The 16,808-nt window shown below is 41.4% G+C and overlaps 1 protein-coding gene across 1 annotated transcript in view; it reads right to left on the bottom strand.

The window, feature by feature from the left end:
* Nucleotides 1-10,003: 10,003 nt before the first annotated feature.
* Nucleotides 10,004-16,808, bottom strand: part of SCIN (scinderin) — a 50,451-nt gene continuing 43,646 nt past the window's right edge. The window contains exons 11-16 of the mRNA XM_054385185.1: nucleotides 15,486-15,656; nucleotides 14,769-14,946; nucleotides 14,201-14,322; nucleotides 12,416-12,493; nucleotides 11,084-11,144; nucleotides 10,004-10,137 (exon numbers count right to left, since the gene is read on the bottom strand). Of these exons, the coding sequence (XP_054241160.1) occupies nucleotides 10,004-10,137; nucleotides 11,084-11,144; nucleotides 12,416-12,493; nucleotides 14,201-14,322; nucleotides 14,769-14,946; nucleotides 15,486-15,656 (744 nt within the window). The remainder of the gene's footprint in view (nucleotides 10,138-11,083; nucleotides 11,145-12,415; nucleotides 12,494-14,200; nucleotides 14,323-14,768; nucleotides 14,947-15,485; nucleotides 15,657-16,808) is intronic.

The following is a 16,808-nucleotide window of genomic DNA, read 5'->3' as shown; positions in this document are numbered from 1 at the left end:
GAATGAAATATTCATTAAAGCCAGTTATTTCATAATAATCCATCTGTTTGCAATGGTTACTTATTTAAAAGCTGTGTTTTGTCTTTCAGGCAATTCATATATCCAAGAGGACAAGAAGCAGCACTTTGTTCACAGAGTAGGACTTAGCATTTTGCTAATAAAATCCTTAAAGGACAAGTACAGTGCACTGAAACCTGCTGTGAAAGAATGTCAAAGATGCTCACAAAAGTGGAGTGCTGCAGTTCCGCTGGTTTGCAGGGACTGGGGAGGCAATCAGTAATACAAGTCTCTACTGAGAGAATGAGGTAGAACACAAACACTTTGTTTGTTCTGTGATTTATTCATGCTCCTAATAACAGGAGCTTGCAAGTGCTCCTTATAAGGCCTGGTCACCTATAGACTGGCTTTCTGAAAGCATCTCTTCCTTGGATGAGTAAAACCAAAATGCTGCTGGCTCCCTAGATACAGAGGGAGCCAGAGGGTTTTTTGTTGTTGGGTTTGTTTTGTTTTGTTCTTGTTGCAGTTTTGTTTGTTCATTTGTTTGTTAAGAAAACAACAATTTATTATGGTTTTTAGTCAGATAACTGAGCTCAACTGTAGTTATTTCTTTAAGGGGGTAATTAATAGATTAACAATGTTCCTGAAGAGAAACAACACAGTATTTGCTTTAACAGCTAAATTAACTTGGTGTTCTGTAAACCACAGGAAACTGATAAAAGTCCACTGGGTATCAGTACAGTCCACTAGTCTCATCCTCCATAGTGCTTGCTTGACTTCCTACCAGAAGTCTTTCCCACTACAGTGTTGAGGCATTTGTGAGGAGTTCCCCAAACCTGTGTCACTGGACAGATCTTTTAGTCTTTAGGTCAGTAGGCATCTGAGGTGCACAGGGGAAAGTATTTATTCTGGCCCAGGAAAATAAACCAAACCTGCACTCAGCATGATACATGGCCCAATCCACTGCTTGCCAGGAAGGACAGACTTCCGACTGGCTTTTCAGTTGCTGATTTACTGTGGACCAGGAGTTTTGTGTAGCACAAACAAACTGATGCAGTAGTAGCTGTGCAGGTTTGCAGCTTTTCCAGGTATGTGGCAGTTGCATCCAGCCCCTGAGCATGTTTAGGTATTGACCGATACATTACATTGTATTTTAGAACAGAAGGATGCTAAAAATCAGCTTTACAGGAAGGAGTGGAGAGAGCAAATACTCCCTTGCTTTGATTTCTAGTATTAAAAGTCGACTTCAGTCAGTAGAGCATGAACTGGAGTTCAGCACGTAGGTTGGATTTTTCTCAAGCCTGAACAGAGTTGGCTGCAGGTGAGAAGAACTAGTTTCAGTGCAGCCAAAGAAGTTCTCCCCCAGGGCCATGGACAGTTTCAGCAACTAGCTTGAGCTGCTGCATGAGGGTTTCAGACTGTAATGTGCATCTGATTCTTGTGTAAGTACTGGGCATTTGTTGCAGCTTTAGAAACTTCAGGGGGAAAAAAAAAAGTAATTATCCTTTTCAGTCACTACACTCAAGAGTTTCAGTGAGAAATCTGAGCCTGTTCTTGTGTGTTGTTTGAACATACCAAAGGAAAACCAACCCTTACCCTGAAGAGCTCACAAGCTTGTATTATGGTCAGGTTAAAAAAAAATTAAAAAAAAAAAAGAGGAAGAAAAAGAAAAGAGGAGGATGAAAGAGCAAGGTTTCAGGGAAGACAAACATTGTGTGGGCAGGGAATAGCAATTCTAGTTCATTGCTCAGCTACCATCTAGGATTTGTAAGTCTTACCAGCTCACCATGTCTTCTTAACAGTGAATCTCAAAATTGTTTCAATCAATGCAAGACTGGGCCTACTGTTTGCTAAAGTTTAAAAGCTAACTCAATTGAAAATTGATTTGAAAGCTGATCACAAGTGTGCTAGGCAGAAAGCCTTCTTTCACACTCCTCAGTTTCAGTTCTTGGACAGAAACAACAGTAAACTCACTTTGAAGACCTCATAAAAGCTGTCTTTGCAAAATCATTTTTGCTTTCATCTCACAGAGAATATGATTCAAACAAACCACATTGCACATTCCAGTTTCATAACATTGAGAAAGAGAAGAAGTCTTTCAAAGAATCTGGTACCTAAGAGTTCTTGTCACTCAAGTTGTAATCACTTAATGTAAAAAACCTGCCAAAACACTAATTTTTAAATACATACATTTTTAAGCCTTATGTTAACACCACAGCTTTTGATCAGAATATAGGCTTCCCTGTTCTGGCTCTCATGGTCACACCACACCACTTAACAGGCTTTAAACAAAGCAAGGAAGGCAGATAAACAAACATTGGGAGGAACAGATTGTTCAGCTGAGATTTAATCACTTCACTCCAGTGAATGGAGACAATGCTGCAAGAGCCAGTAGTTCCAACTTCTGCCCTGCAGTTTTCATCTCTTTGAAAGCCTTCCTCTATGCCTCTACCAGGATAGAACACAGAAAGAAGACTCTTAAGGAAGAGTCCAAGCAGGACTCTAGGAAGCAAAAGCAGCAGCAGGATATTGTAAATATAATATTATTTTTTTCCCAATTTACTTATTGCCTTTAAGGCCTCTCTACTGATGGGATATAAAAGGAAAATAAAACAAATAATTCCTCTTCATGTAAGGAAAAAACAACCCTGGACATCCTGTAAGCAGAAAAGGACTGTTCAGGGGATTCTTCATGTTCTGAAGTTTTAGGATTTCAGGTGGCAAGTAAAACAATAAATACATGATGCATACAGCTCCTGCAGCTTCTATCTGAACCTTCAAAGGAAGCATCAGAAAGCTTTAAAGAAGACAAAAAGTTGCAACCCTTCCTCCTGTTGTAATGATGGAGGGTCTCTAAATCTGTAGATCACTGCAAAAGCCTGTTAGTAAGCCTTAGAGCTCCTGCCTGCTGAGTCTCATTTCAGAGCCCAGCCCTTCTGTTTAGGGACACGGACATCAGCACTTTCATCTCAGCACAGCTCCAGCTAGAGGGTTTTTGAGGTGAGCACCATGGCACTCACTTCAAATCACCTATCTTTGACTCCTTGCTGAGAACTGAATGAAGGCCCAGCGGTCCAGCACGTACAGCATCTACATCTTTCTGTGATTTTTCAGACCTGTGCTGAGTTGAGACAAAATGATAGCCACTACCAGCCACTACAGAAGTCCCCAATTTCAAGCTGACACTTACAGAACTATGAAATTCTTCCTTTTATGCAACACCAATAGCAGCAGCCAGCAGGCATTTCAAGAGAGGAGATACCATTAAAATGCAAACCAAAGCCTCAAATGAGCAAGGTACTTGGCAGTTACCTTCACTCTTCCATCTGTAGTCAGGAGGCACTCTTTAGTCCTCTCAGTTGATACACTTTACCATGGACAAGATTCCTCACACTCAGCCTCTGGACCTAAGCCATGTCAGCAGATGTCTGTTATCCAGTATAATTGAGTAATGACAGAAGAAAGGTCCAGTGAATGACCAACAGCCACGGTCCTTGAATCACCCAGAAAACACCACTTGCCAGAAACAAAAGTGCACAGGACTGCAGAGAGGCCTTGTGTCATTTAACAGCAGCAGAAAAACTTGAGGACTTGACATACCTTTTAAAAGCAATTGTTCTTACTCTCCAGGTCAAAAAGGCATCTGAGCATTTGCTGCTCTTTTGCAAACACAGCAGAGCTTTGTCTTCCCTTCACGCTTCTTATCCCCAGAGCAGCTGCTCCTCGTCTAGAAAGGAATTGTGTGGACCTGCTGCAGGTGCACCTCTAGTCACAACTTTTTAGAGGTTGCTCAGACAAAGCAACCCTGAACCATGCTGCTGAATTATTTTTTTCTCATCCTGTTTTATATTCTAGAATCATAGGAACACCCAGGTTGGAAGGAACCTCTAAAGGTCATCTAGTCCAACTCGCCCTGCAGTGAGCTGGGACATCCACAACTAGGTCAGGTCACCCAGAGGCCCATTGAGCTTCCCTTTTAGTATCTCCAGGGATGGGACCTCAAACACCACTGGAACCAACTTGTTCCAGTTCTCAACTACCCTCACTGTAAATAACTCATTCCTAAAATCCAATCTAAATCTACTCTTCTCTAATTTCAAATTATTGCCCCTTGTCCTATCACTGCAGGCTTTCTTCTCCAACCCTCTTGCAGGCCCCCTTCAGGTACTGGAATGGGGGAAGCTTTACTTCTGAGCTGAGCTGGCACCTGCCCTTCCTTTGCTGCTCCAATGCAGCTTCATGAAGCTGCACCTCTGCTTCAGCAAGTCTCCAAGCTACCACTTGTCTTGTTGTCTGATCTTTCTCTGAGCAAGCTTGGGCATCCTGGCACAATTAAGCTGGCATCTGCCTGGATTATGAGCAGTACCTGCAAAATGACAATGTTGAGAAGTGACTGCACTGGGTCAAGCACTGTGCAAACACACAGTACAAGACAGTGTAGTTTAAATCAACAGCAAAAGGATGGAAGAATTTCTCATTTAATAGGTGCAGAACGGAAGTGCCAAAATTCAGTGATTTACTTCAGGTTACATAAGGATGCACAGACCACAGGAAATGTAGGTTCCTAGAGTCCTTGTTTGCTGCTTTAAATATAGAATAAATGTGCATCACCTTTCCTCACACAGGCTTGAAAGCTTTGAGCTTTGGGAATTCACACATGGGATATTTAATGGATGTTGAAGTGCATCTGCAAATACTAGGATGGGACAGAGTCTGGCAGCAGCAGGTGTGCGAGGTATCTGCTGTTGATTGCGATTATCTAACAAGAAAGTAGGGAATTGATAGAGTGGGCTTCTTACCTGTTGGCCTTGCTGATGAGACACTCACTGCCACTCCCATGTCTTCTCTCTGCTGCAGTGACTGACTTCTCACCCAATTCCAGTAGGAGACTGGCTGGTTAGTGGTGGGAAGGGCAGCAATCTTGGGCACCAACAGACACCTACAGGCCCACTCAGCTGGTTACCAGGGACTCAGTTGTGCCACCATGCCTGTGACAGGAAACCTGTAACCTTTCTGAGCCACCCCTATAAAAAAATCTAAGCCCAGAAGTAAGTTTGTCTTCGGTTCCTGCTAATCAGGATTGTTGCTGTAGCTGATTCTCTTGCCAGAAGGGCATCACACAACACAATGCATGGTAAACTGTCAGGTAAATGATGTTAAAATCACCTGATTGCATCCAGCCTTGATGTTAGTATTGCCAACTGCTGTGAAATCATCTTGAGACACCTCTGTGAGATCTGTTAAAGAGCCTCAGGGAGAGTTGTGATCTTTTAGTTCTGCTCAGGAGGGCTCCTTAGAATAATCAAAGCATTATTACTGCTAAAGCAATAAAGGGCCTTGCAGTGGGATGCCTTTCAGATTGTCCCAGCCTCGCTGCTTGGTTTCCTGATGCATTCCCAAAGAAGCATTGCATGTGCCTTCACTGGCCCTACTTGCCCCCCATCCAGATGTTTTTCTAAGCAAATGACCTGTAGACTATCAGACAATAAAAACGGACATTTTCACTTGATGCTTTCAGGTCATGTGCATGGAGGCTCACATTTCACTGATGACTGATCAAATGTGGTGGTAAATGGTACAGCGTTGTGGATCTCAGTACACTCAGCATCTTTTTGAGGAGAGAGCACTTGCAGGATGGAAGTGTGGATGCATGTGTGGACATAGGGCTCTGGGACATGGTTTAATAGCTACAGTGGTGTTGGGCTGACAATTGGACTTGATGATCTTAGAGGTTTTTTTCCAACTGATACAATTCTGTGATTTAGGAAGAATCTTGGTACAGGCTGATTCCCTTTCTATCTACTCCCCTGAATACCTTAGTTCACTTTTATTTAGAAGAATAAATAAAATCATCTTATGCATATTCTATTCTTTAGGGACAGATTAATTTATTTTACCTGTAATGCAAATATGTTTTAATGTCAAAAGGAAAGTGGCATGCAGGGAGAGAAGGGCCAGAGCAGTCATTAACTAATTTTATGGCATGGTGGGCCTGCCAATTCCCATTGCTCTGCCCTTCTCACTCTTGCACCTCAGAAGCTTTAATTGCAGTCAGCATAGCTAATTAATTTTTAGCATAAGGTAATGTGTTAATAGTCAGAAGAGGTCAAAGTAACTTCAGGCCAGTCTAGAGAGGATGTAATGAGACATTAAGGATGTGTTGTGGATTAAAGATTTGATTGTGTTTTCAATTAAATCAGAATTCCTTTGATTTTAGCAGTAAAACTTCCAGCCATAGAAGGGTAAAGTGTACTATTTCTTTATGAAAAAGAAAATTATTTTTTTTATAAATGAATGAATAAATAAATAAATAGTGCAAGGATTGCATTCTATAGTCTAATGAGGAAGTTATTTTCTGTACTGTTCCTTAGCTCTCCTGTGAGGGACAGTGCCACAGTCCCACCGTCTACCATCTTCATAATTTCCTTGTTGTAGGTCAAGCCTGTGTGAGTCTGCACTGGCAAGAGATAAAACCATCAACTGAATTCACTGATATTTACTATACTTATTTACAGCAGGTCTGATGCTATATAGCTCCATGTGCTGTGGTCAAAATGGGCATGTAGAGCAGTGACTCCAGTGGCTGGCTTCTCTCCTGCGAGCAATCTGTATTTCCAGTCTAATATGCTTTTTTATGGAAACTGCCAATGCTATCTGATATTGTGATGTCCTGTTGGCTGTAAGGATTTCTCACATCTTTCACTTATGGTTAAATTCTATAAAACAGAGATGAAAAATTACGCTTGCTCTTTAGTAGCATAACGAAACTGTTAACTCAGGGTCTAATTTTGCCATTACAAATAGAGGGAACATGCTATTACTGTGTACAAGATGTAGTTATACAAGATGTAGTTTATTCTTGACTGAGCTTGACTGTACTGCATGTACCTATTTATTCTGGAAACAAGACTGAGAGGTTTGCTATGTGCATTCATAAAGTTGTGTGCATCCATGTTTTATTGAAAACAGCTTAATTATAGAATTATAGAACGTTTTGGATTGGAAGGGACCTCCAAAGGTCATCTACTCCAAACCCCCTGCAGTGAGCAAGGACATCCCCGACTAGATCAGGTTGCTCAGAGCCTTCATGAGCCTGACCTTGAATATTTCCAGGGACCTCAACTACCTCCCTGAGCAACCTGTTCCAGTGTTCCACCACCCTCAGGGTAAAGAACTTGTTCCTAACATCCAATCTAAATCTGCTCTTCTCTAATTTCAAACATTGCCCCTTGTCCTGTCACCACAGGCTTTTGTAAATAGTCCCTCTGCAGCCTTCTGTGTAGGCCCCCTTCAGGTACAGGAAGGCCACTGTTAAGTCTCCCCAGAGCCTTTTCTTTTCTAGCCTGACCAACCCATCACACCTCAGCCTTTAATATTTCCAATTTCAAGCTCACTCATAGTCCATCCTGTCTGTCTTCCCTCCCTCTCTTCTTTAAGGAGGGAAAGGAAGAAAGACATCTTTGTGTGTACTGCACATACATGTATGAAAAACTTCCTCCCTAGCAAGTAAACCCAAGAACAATGTTGATAGCAGCTGTTGTGCTTCAAGCCCAGTTGAGAACACTGCTCTGTTATGAGCTCTCAATGCTCAATCAGTAATGAGTGTGCCAGGACAATGTACTGTAAACCCAAATGGCCAGGCCAGGGAACCACAAAAGCTCCTCTGTCTTGTGTGAGGGAACTGAAAATAGGCTTCACAGTGCTGCAGAATATGCTGGCAGGCTGTGCCAGTTCACAGCCCTCAGTGTTCTGGAAGAAGGTTATGTGCAAGAAGGGCCATTCTTGTCTAATGCTTGCTTCAGAAACTACTATGGCTGTTATTTTTTAAAAATGAGAAGAATCTTATGTCCGTGCTGAAGGGAGCTACCATATAATTACAAGCTGCTCAGTGGCTGCATGAAGTGCACTGTCTGAAGAATGGAAAAGCTCTTTTTTCACTTCCAGCTGGAGAAAGACACTGTATCTACTCTCACAAATAAAAAGCAAGATCTGTCCTTTAAAAACAACATGCAGCTCTTTCCTCTTGTTTTATTAAGAGTCGTTTCTGCAGGCAGTCATTTCTGCAAGCAGACCAAACCAACCCAGAGTCTCATAACAACAATGGTAATTTTCCCTAAAGATGAAACCACAAGCTGACGAGCACCCAGGTCTTTCATTTTCCTGTTGGTTTGTCACTTCCAAGTTGTTGGGAAGAGTTAACCCTCCAGTGGGTAAAATGGCACCAAAGTAAAACCAATTTCCCATTGTAAAATGGCATCTAAGTAAACCCAAACAACTTGTCATTTTAAAATGGCACCAAAATAAAACAAAAAAAAAAAAAAAAAAGGGGGGGAAGGTACCTACTGGATTTCCTAGAAAGTTTTGCTAGGTTTCAGAGGAAGCACTGAGCAAAAATTTGTCAGAGAGAGGAAGATCAGCTCAGCAAATAGCACACTGTGTTTTGTGATTTTATTTCAAATGAAATTGCATTCAGATACATCCCAGTTATATTAGCAGAGGTTTATAGAAACGTTTAAAGGTAACAAACTCCTTTAATTAATCTCTTGGCTTCACAATCCTTTTGTCATCAATATCAATTGTGAGCTCAAATTAGACTCACTCTTTTGCATTCCCTAGATTCAAAATTGCAATCATGTTGAAAAAAAAAGTCTAAAATGTCATTTTCCAACCTAACTTCTAAGAGCAATTAACACCACTGCAATGCTTTCATTAAAAAGCCACTTTGACATGATTTACAGCTGTACAAACTGTTGTTTAAAACATTTGTTATAGGATAGGTGATCAAAGCAGTGCTGAAGATTTGAAGCAGACTTTTTTCCCTACTGCCTTTACTAGACTTTTCTGGCTAAATTACAATAAAAAAACACTTTGAAAATGTACCCATAAATTCACCATAATAATAATAATAATAAAAAAAGCCCTACTAACTGTGTCTGAGAGGAAAGAGAAGGCCATGCTTTATGGTGCACACTCCCACTGCAATTTCCCAGGATGTGGAATGCTACTGAAACAAGGGGTTTCGTTGTGCTTGATGTACTTGCTATTTGAGTGAGACCTGCATAGAAAATGAGTAGAAATACATCCTGCACCTGACAAGGTGAGAGCTCTGCATGCTGGAAAAGTGCTACAAATCGCTGAGTAAGGCAAATGAGGCAAAGTATGGCTTATGTGCAGTCTGGTTAAGGCAGAGTATGCATTTTTGAAGCTGTTGCTTCCTCTGCTTCCACTTAAAGCACTAGTGCACTATAATGTGCTTAAGAGCTTTGGTTAAAAAGATCTGATGGAACTGGAGGTGGTTCACAGAGATAAGTCTGAAGAAATTTATGGCAACGAGCTAGACAGTACCTCAAAAAACCCTTTATCAGCTTCATATTCTCACAGCCATTGGGTCTGAAGCTGCAAATGTAGGTCCTAACCAGACAAACAGGCATGTTAAGCACAGCTTTCTCAAAACATCCATCCCTTATTTGCCCCCTACTAGATACAACTCCCATTCTGGATCAGGCGTTATCTTAAATTTTACATGAGCAAGTGTGGCAATATTTTGGCCTGTCATGTTCAGTCCTACCTTTGCAATAGATGTAGAATTAGCCCTTTACCAGGCCAAGTTCTGCACAGGATTATGCTAACCTTAATCTAAAGGAATTTCTGTGGCATTAGTTTGGATTTTTAAGTGAAGGCAAAATTTGGCCCATTTCAGCACGTTAAAATAAACTGATCCACAGCTTCTCTGTGAAGAATCCATAGGTTAAACAAAGTATTGGTAGCACTTTCCATATTTACTACATAAAAACCCCCTCAACTCCCCCCATTTGACCAATTTATAATTATTATTTGTCCTTTCCAGGGCTAAGAATTTCTAAGTTATTCACACAAGTATATCAAAGCTCAGCAAGGTGTAACAACAGGTGCATCACATTGTTGCAGAGGCTTATGCTTAAAAAAACTAGGAAGTAGTTGGGCTCTGATCATTCTTTGGCTTGAAGCTGGAGCTTCTTTGGAGAGATCAGTTCTTCCATTTGTTGGAGTCCCAAGCCAGGAACCAGCCTGTGAATGTGGGGGGTTCGTGCCCCTGCTTCACGATCACAATGGGGGTCCCCTTATCTCTGCCAGAAGGATCTGTTTCAATATAGCGTTTGGCTAAAGACAGAGAGGAAATAAAACATGGACTACATTAGTTCATTCTTCTGGTGTTAAAAAACACATTCAAAAGCCCTACTGAAAGAACCCAGGGCTGCTATAATACAGGATTCAAAAAAAAAAAAAATTATTTCAATGACAACAAAATGATCAGGTTTCTCCCAGCTGCCAGTGAAGGAACTTTCCATGAGGTTCAAAGAGAGGGATTGTTGCTCTGATCAGTTTGTTGCCAAACAGATGGGTCTGGGCTCTTGAACTGAAGAAGGAATTTGCTTGTGCTGTGCAGATGGCATAAGATTCATTCCCATTTTTCCAGTATAAAAGCTGATACTTTACCTTGATATCACAACGTGACATCAGTCCTTATCAGAAACACAGCCAGGTAACCCCAGCTGCTCCAAGGAGATGTCTGCAAGCATTGGTAGCTCAAACTCTGTCAGAACAGCTCAGCTGTGTGAAACTGCACCAGAGAGGAGACTGCACGCCACATGAGTTGACTTCATTTGTTCTGCAATTGGAACTCCCCCCTCCAGCTTTAACTCAGTGAAGGATGGCAGTGTAAGGACTTGAGGATTTTTGGCATCATTCCTGTGACTATATACACTGGTGTGGGGTGCAGCTCACTAGTGTGGGGTACAGCTCAATAGGTATCTCCTTTAAAGTTCTTCCTTTTTATAGTGCAGTTTCTTTCCATGAAGCTCTCCCATATGTTCTTTAAAAAGCTCTACAGTCTCATAACACTATCTCGATTAATTCTACCCTTCATAAATTTACAGTTTCAAAGCACATTTAAAGGAGAAAATAATCTCCTCCAACCTAATAATATCAGTAACCCATTTAAACACTGCAAACATAACTAGATTTCTTCTACATCATCTTTTTTTCACTTCTTTAAGTAATACAGATGCTACTTCACTCAGAGTTCTGCCAAATTGATTTGATTTACCAGATTTAACGGATTCCTCTCGCTCAGTTTCATTAGCATCCTTCCCAATCCAGACAAAAACCTGCAGAGGAGAAAAAGATACAGCTCCCACGTTGTTATAAGGATGAGAAGACTGCAGAGATACAGTGCTCTCACAAACCACAACTGGTGATTTTTTGTTGCCTTATGAGTGACTATAGTTCTGTCCTCTGAAATCTCATTGCTCTGTTGACACCAGAAGGCCAGACCTTTATGTAATGGCTGATGAAAAGAACTCTAATTACCTTTTCCATAGATATCTTTTACAATTTGCCATGGAAATCAGTCTTTAGGGGTAGGTGAAAACACTGAACAGGAGCTGTCTCTGGTTTGAGTTGTGTATGTGCATCAATGCTTGTGTCCCATGCTCAGTGCTGCCCCGGGTAACTGCTAGTTATAGCCCAGTGAATGACCCAGCTACCAGAGCCTCAATCTGCAGTCCCCACATTTGTCTTTTTTCTGTCAAGGATCCTTTCAGAAACCAGCTACATGTCCCAGACTTCTTTCCTTCTTACCTGAGCCAGTATGTCCCAACTACTCTCAGACCAGCCCTTCCACTCAACTTCCCCTATCACTCCTTCCCACATGGACCCTGGACCTTCCTTCTCATTTCCAAAAACATCAGCCTTTTTTCATTAAGGGTTAGGCTGAAGAAGAGAAGGAAATCATGGGAACTGTGGCCTCCTCCCTCTTGCACTCCAAGGACAGCAAGGGTAGAGAGAAAATACTGTGGGGAAACAGATGTGCCCTTCACACTCACAGTAAGCTGTCAGTATGTTATCCAAAAAGCTCTCAACAGCTTTCAGTGAACCCAGGAAACTGATAGAAACTCTTTCTGCCATCCTCCACCTAGTTCTGAAGGAAACTGTGTAAGGATCTAGTGTTTGCCCCATTCTTTAGTAAGGTTTTTTTCCTAGTTGGTGCTGCTATGTGAATTTGGTGCTTTGGAACACATTCTATGCAATAACTTATTTTTCTAAATTAATAAATTTTACTGACAAAATCAGGAACTTACTGAAAACCTTTCAGAATGCTGCCCGGGTTTATACTCTTGCAACCCTCCATTGGTTTTAAAGGAAAGTGCTTACTGTGATCTCACATTATGCTTGGAAATTCAGCCATGAATATTCACACTAGCACATCATATAGCTTAAAAATATAGCTTAAAAATATAGCTCCCTCTGGTATAATTTAAGGAAAATAAAACTTCTTCCCTTCTCACAAAGATGATTTTACCTCCCATCTTATGATATAAGTGGTTAACAATTAATTATCCTTTTTACCACAGAAAGCAGTGATCAAGTACAAGCTTACCTGATCCCAAGCATCCAGCAACATGACATCATCTTCAGCCAAATCATCTTGAGTGAATTCTCCTGGGACCTCCTCAATCTGAAAAGGATATTATGGTTTGGGGTGTGTTTGTTTATTTTCAACTATTTATGTAGATATTCTGATTTTGCATAGACCAAAGATATATTTAACAGGCTAAACCAGAAGCTGGCATGCAATTCTTTTTCCTCCTAAAGAGTCAGGCCCTGAAATGATTTGGTGAACGTGTCAAAGGTGTTTCACTGAAAGAAAACAAATCACACATCAGCTCTCAGTTTGTCAGAATTGATAGGACATCCTCAGGCAGAGGTTTAAGTTTCAATTGTGACTATTGTTAAGTTGGAACTGAGGTCTGCCAGAAGCAGCAGACAGGGGATTTTCCATAAGAGTCCTCTGTACCAGGAAAACTAAATCAATCAGCTGACATCAGCTGCTATATTCCTGCAGCTTACACTCATTAATAAGGAAAAGAAACTGCTTTGATTTGCAGTGGTGAGCTCAGTGGTGAAATACACACCCAAGCATGCTTTCCAGTCACTTCACAATGTGACATTACAGTTGACTAAACTATCAAGGATTAGTCCCCAAAGGCAGGCTGCTTGCTTCTTTCATGGCTGTGCAGGCAGATAGGAGAGCAGTTTAATGTCATGTACAGGAAGGAGAGGTAATAATGTAGCTAGTGGTCAGCCCTCTACTTTTAAACAACTGACAAGGGCCTAGCTCCTCTACTTTTAAAGGACTAACAAGTATCTGGCTATGCTTGGTCATGTAGGCATACTAAATGGTGCAAAAGACTTTCCTTTCCTTTTATGGTGGCCAGAATGTCAAGAGTGATCTGACCTACCTCATCTGGTGAGCAATAATGCTGCTGACTCTGTTACTACAGAACTGCCAGAGGAAAGAGGGGATTTCTTAGAATTTGGAGGGTATTTAAAACAAAAGCCAAACGAGTGCATATGTCCCTGCAGACTATTAGAGGCTGGTTCCTGTTACTGTATTTGACAGGAGTGTTTCAGAAGTTTGCTAGAAGAATACATTTTACTACTCTCGTAAGATTTTAAAGCCCTCATTAAAGGATCCTGTTTGTTTTATCCCTCTCCAAATGAATGGGCTGTGCCTTAAGGAAACTGCAGAGATGGTAGCCAACTAAGTCCCCTATCTAAAAATTACTGCATTCTGGCCAAACGTTGACACAGAGTTGCCCTCCCAGAATACGGTTAAGTAATTAAGCCTGAATCACAGGCTTGATACCCAGTGCACAGCTCTGGGTATTTCTACTAAGGAAATAATTCTTCCTGCCTCCCTGGGCACAGGCCAGTACCTTAGAGGCATAATTACATGTCTTAAATCTCCATGGAAAATTTCAGGCTGCTAGGGATTTTTGGCAAGGGGACATGTCTTTCCCTCACCACCACTATCTAACACGTAAGGGGCAAGGCACTGACCTGTACTTTCTCAGTGGAATGATAGCAGTCTGGCAGTGCTCTGCAAGAACACAATTGCTTTTGACTAAGCAAACACCTTATCTTTTTATCTTCCAGCCTCTAGTCCCAGGCTGCAGTGTGCAAACATCTGCAGTATTAACTCTTCTGTCCATCCTTTGCATTTGGATTCATTTAAAGCAGCAAACCTCAACTCTCTAGTTCTTGCCAAGCACGGCTAGCTAAGCCAGATCCCCAAATTAACTTAATGCCTGCTGATTCCCAAGACAAAATATACCAGAAAATGTGTGATTGAAACAGAGAGGAAAGAATCCCTCATACTCACAACAAATCTGCCAGTCTTATTAGAACAACCATACAGGCGAGGGGGATGCTCTTCAGCCTTTGTCAAGAGTTGTGATGAAGTCTGGTATCTTTTTTTACCTCCAAGTGCTATCCAGAATTCCTCTGAAAAACATCATATATAATTTATCCATCACTGGATTTAACATTTGATGTTTTAGCTTGTTAGACACTATTTCTAGAATCCCTAAACAGTCTCTTCTCTGTCTCAGAGATGGGTTCATTTTCTTACAGCTCTTCCTGCAGTTAACAATAAAGGTACCACATGCAGACCTAGAAAGAGCAATGCACTATGTCCTTCTACCCTCCCTTCACTCAGGGTGAGGAAGGACCACATTCCTCTGCAGCTTCTGCTACTGTCCTACAGACTTCCAGGGCATGGCAGAAATCCTGGATAGATCTCCATGGTCAGGTTGGATTTTCAGAGGGAAAGAGTGAGCATATATTTCTTCCCATAAAATACACGGTCTCAAAACCCACTTTGGCTGTGTTTTCATGCAGTGCTGTGAATTTTCAGTTGCCTATTAGCAACCACATGGCTTCATACTAACCTGGTTCCTGGCCTTCATTAATCTTAGCAGTCTGGCATTTAAGAACACTGGCAATGTACTGAGCCCCTTGTTCCTCTTCTTTGCTTGCTCCTTTTCCTACCCAGGTGTAGCCAGAGTTGTTTGGCAGTTTCAGAACAAAGACATCATTAGAGTTTAGTGATGTTGAGTCAACATCAACCTAGATCAAAACAGAAATCGTTTTATTCTTTATGTTTTCAAATTACATGATCACAATTTTGTATGTTTATATTAAATGTGTAGATAGATCCTAATCAGCTATGCTTTTGCCCTGTTTTTTTCTCTAGATTTATACTGATACAAATTAGAGAAGAACCTAATTTGAGAGAAGGAACTGACTTGAAGGGCAAAACTTAGGTGTTTGGCAGCAGGAAAGCTTATCTCATGAAGTAGGAAAGATTGTCTCACGGATTAGAAAAGACTACCTCATAAACATTGCTGATTTCTGGTCCATTCTTTGTCATCTGACTCTTGACTACATATTTTCTTACATATTCCTCTGAGAGATGTAGATTGGTTGCAGCCAGTTACAGTGTATTCTCTTTGATTTATTAATGGTCACATGGAGCAGTGGATTTGATCATTTGCCTTCTGTGTTCCTAACAGATGTGGCTACCCAATAAGATTAGTCAGAGAGGCTGGTGGCAGCTGTAGCATTTCTCATGGGGAATAGCTGGTTTACTTAGCAGGTGACCTTACCTCTGCAATCCTAGTAATGGCTGCCAGGTTCCTGCGGATCTGGAAGAGTCGCCTGGGTGGAGCAGGTTTCTGACCTTCTTTCTTGGATGTCCCATCCTTGTAGACAATCAGTGGTTTGTTTTTGAACAGGCTCAGCAAATGTGCAGGCTCTTTACCTTGGCTGACTCGGATCTGTACACATGTCAAGAAATGCAGCGAAAGAAACCAAAGGACACAGACAGTTATTTTTGGTCTTTGGGTCATTAGCCAATCGTGCTACACATGTTAGCAAGAATAAGAAGTGGCAAGCTGAGAAGATTAAAAATACAGTTTCAGATACCTTAAAGCTGGAGCATTCCTGAGATTTTTTTGTCAATCATGCTAACACAAAGACAAGATTCAAATTTCTAATGTAATGTTTAGCTGATTAAAACGGCTATCTACTGTAAGAAAATTGCCTTTTTTTTTTTTTCCCAAAGGAACTGTCATGTCACAGAGTTTTACAAAGTGACTTAATTCCTCTGAAAAACTGTCTTGGAACTATAGGTGTCCTGTATTTAAGCAAAAAAAGAATAGTTACCCATCCTGTTAATTATTTCTATCTGGAATTTTACCTGGAAGAGAATGAAAAAGATGGACATAAATCTGTCTTGCAGAGGATGGCATGGACAGCAAAAATGAACTTCCACTGCAGGTGCAAAAGGTACTGTTGCAATCTCAAAACACCCATTCAGCTATGAAGAACAACTGGGCTTAGTTTAACGTATGATTGAGGTTATTTGTACACAACCATTTGTTCTTCCTGCCAAGCTGGAGGGCTGCTACTCCCTGCCTTTCACTCCTTGAAAGAAAGGGAAATACAGGGGATGGGGCATGCTGCATAGCCATCAGAGGAGAAGTGGAGAACCTCAGCCCTTTAGATCTGTCTGGTGAGTCCTGGGGCAGCTGGAGGTCAGGATGCCAAGATGAGTGACTGCAGCTGCAGTCAGGCTGGTGATGGCCACAGAGAAGGTGCTTTTGCATATCTCACCACTGGATAGACCAGAACAGTTGCCTGATAAGGATACCCTAGGACATGTATGCCTGTAGGTGCCGAACTGCAGCAGGATTTTACAAGCGCAAGAAAACTCCACAAAACCAAACCAAACCCAAACTCAACCACCACACACAAAAATAAAAAATAAATTTAGATAAAAGAACACAAAGCACAAGTCAAAAACCAAACAATGAAACAACCTAACTACCAAGGGAAACACTGCTGGTAAGACCACACCTGGAGTACTGTGTCCAGCTCTGGAGCCCTCAACACAGAAAGGACATGGACCTGATGGAGCAGGTCCAGAG

Source organism: Indicator indicator, chromosome 11, assembly GCF_027791375.1.
Source record: "Indicator indicator isolate 239-I01 chromosome 11, UM_Iind_1.1, whole genome shotgun sequence".
NCBI lineage: Eukaryota > Metazoa > Chordata > Aves > Piciformes > Indicatoridae > Indicator > Indicator indicator.
This window is presented reverse-complemented; position numbering and strand designations above follow the sequence as displayed.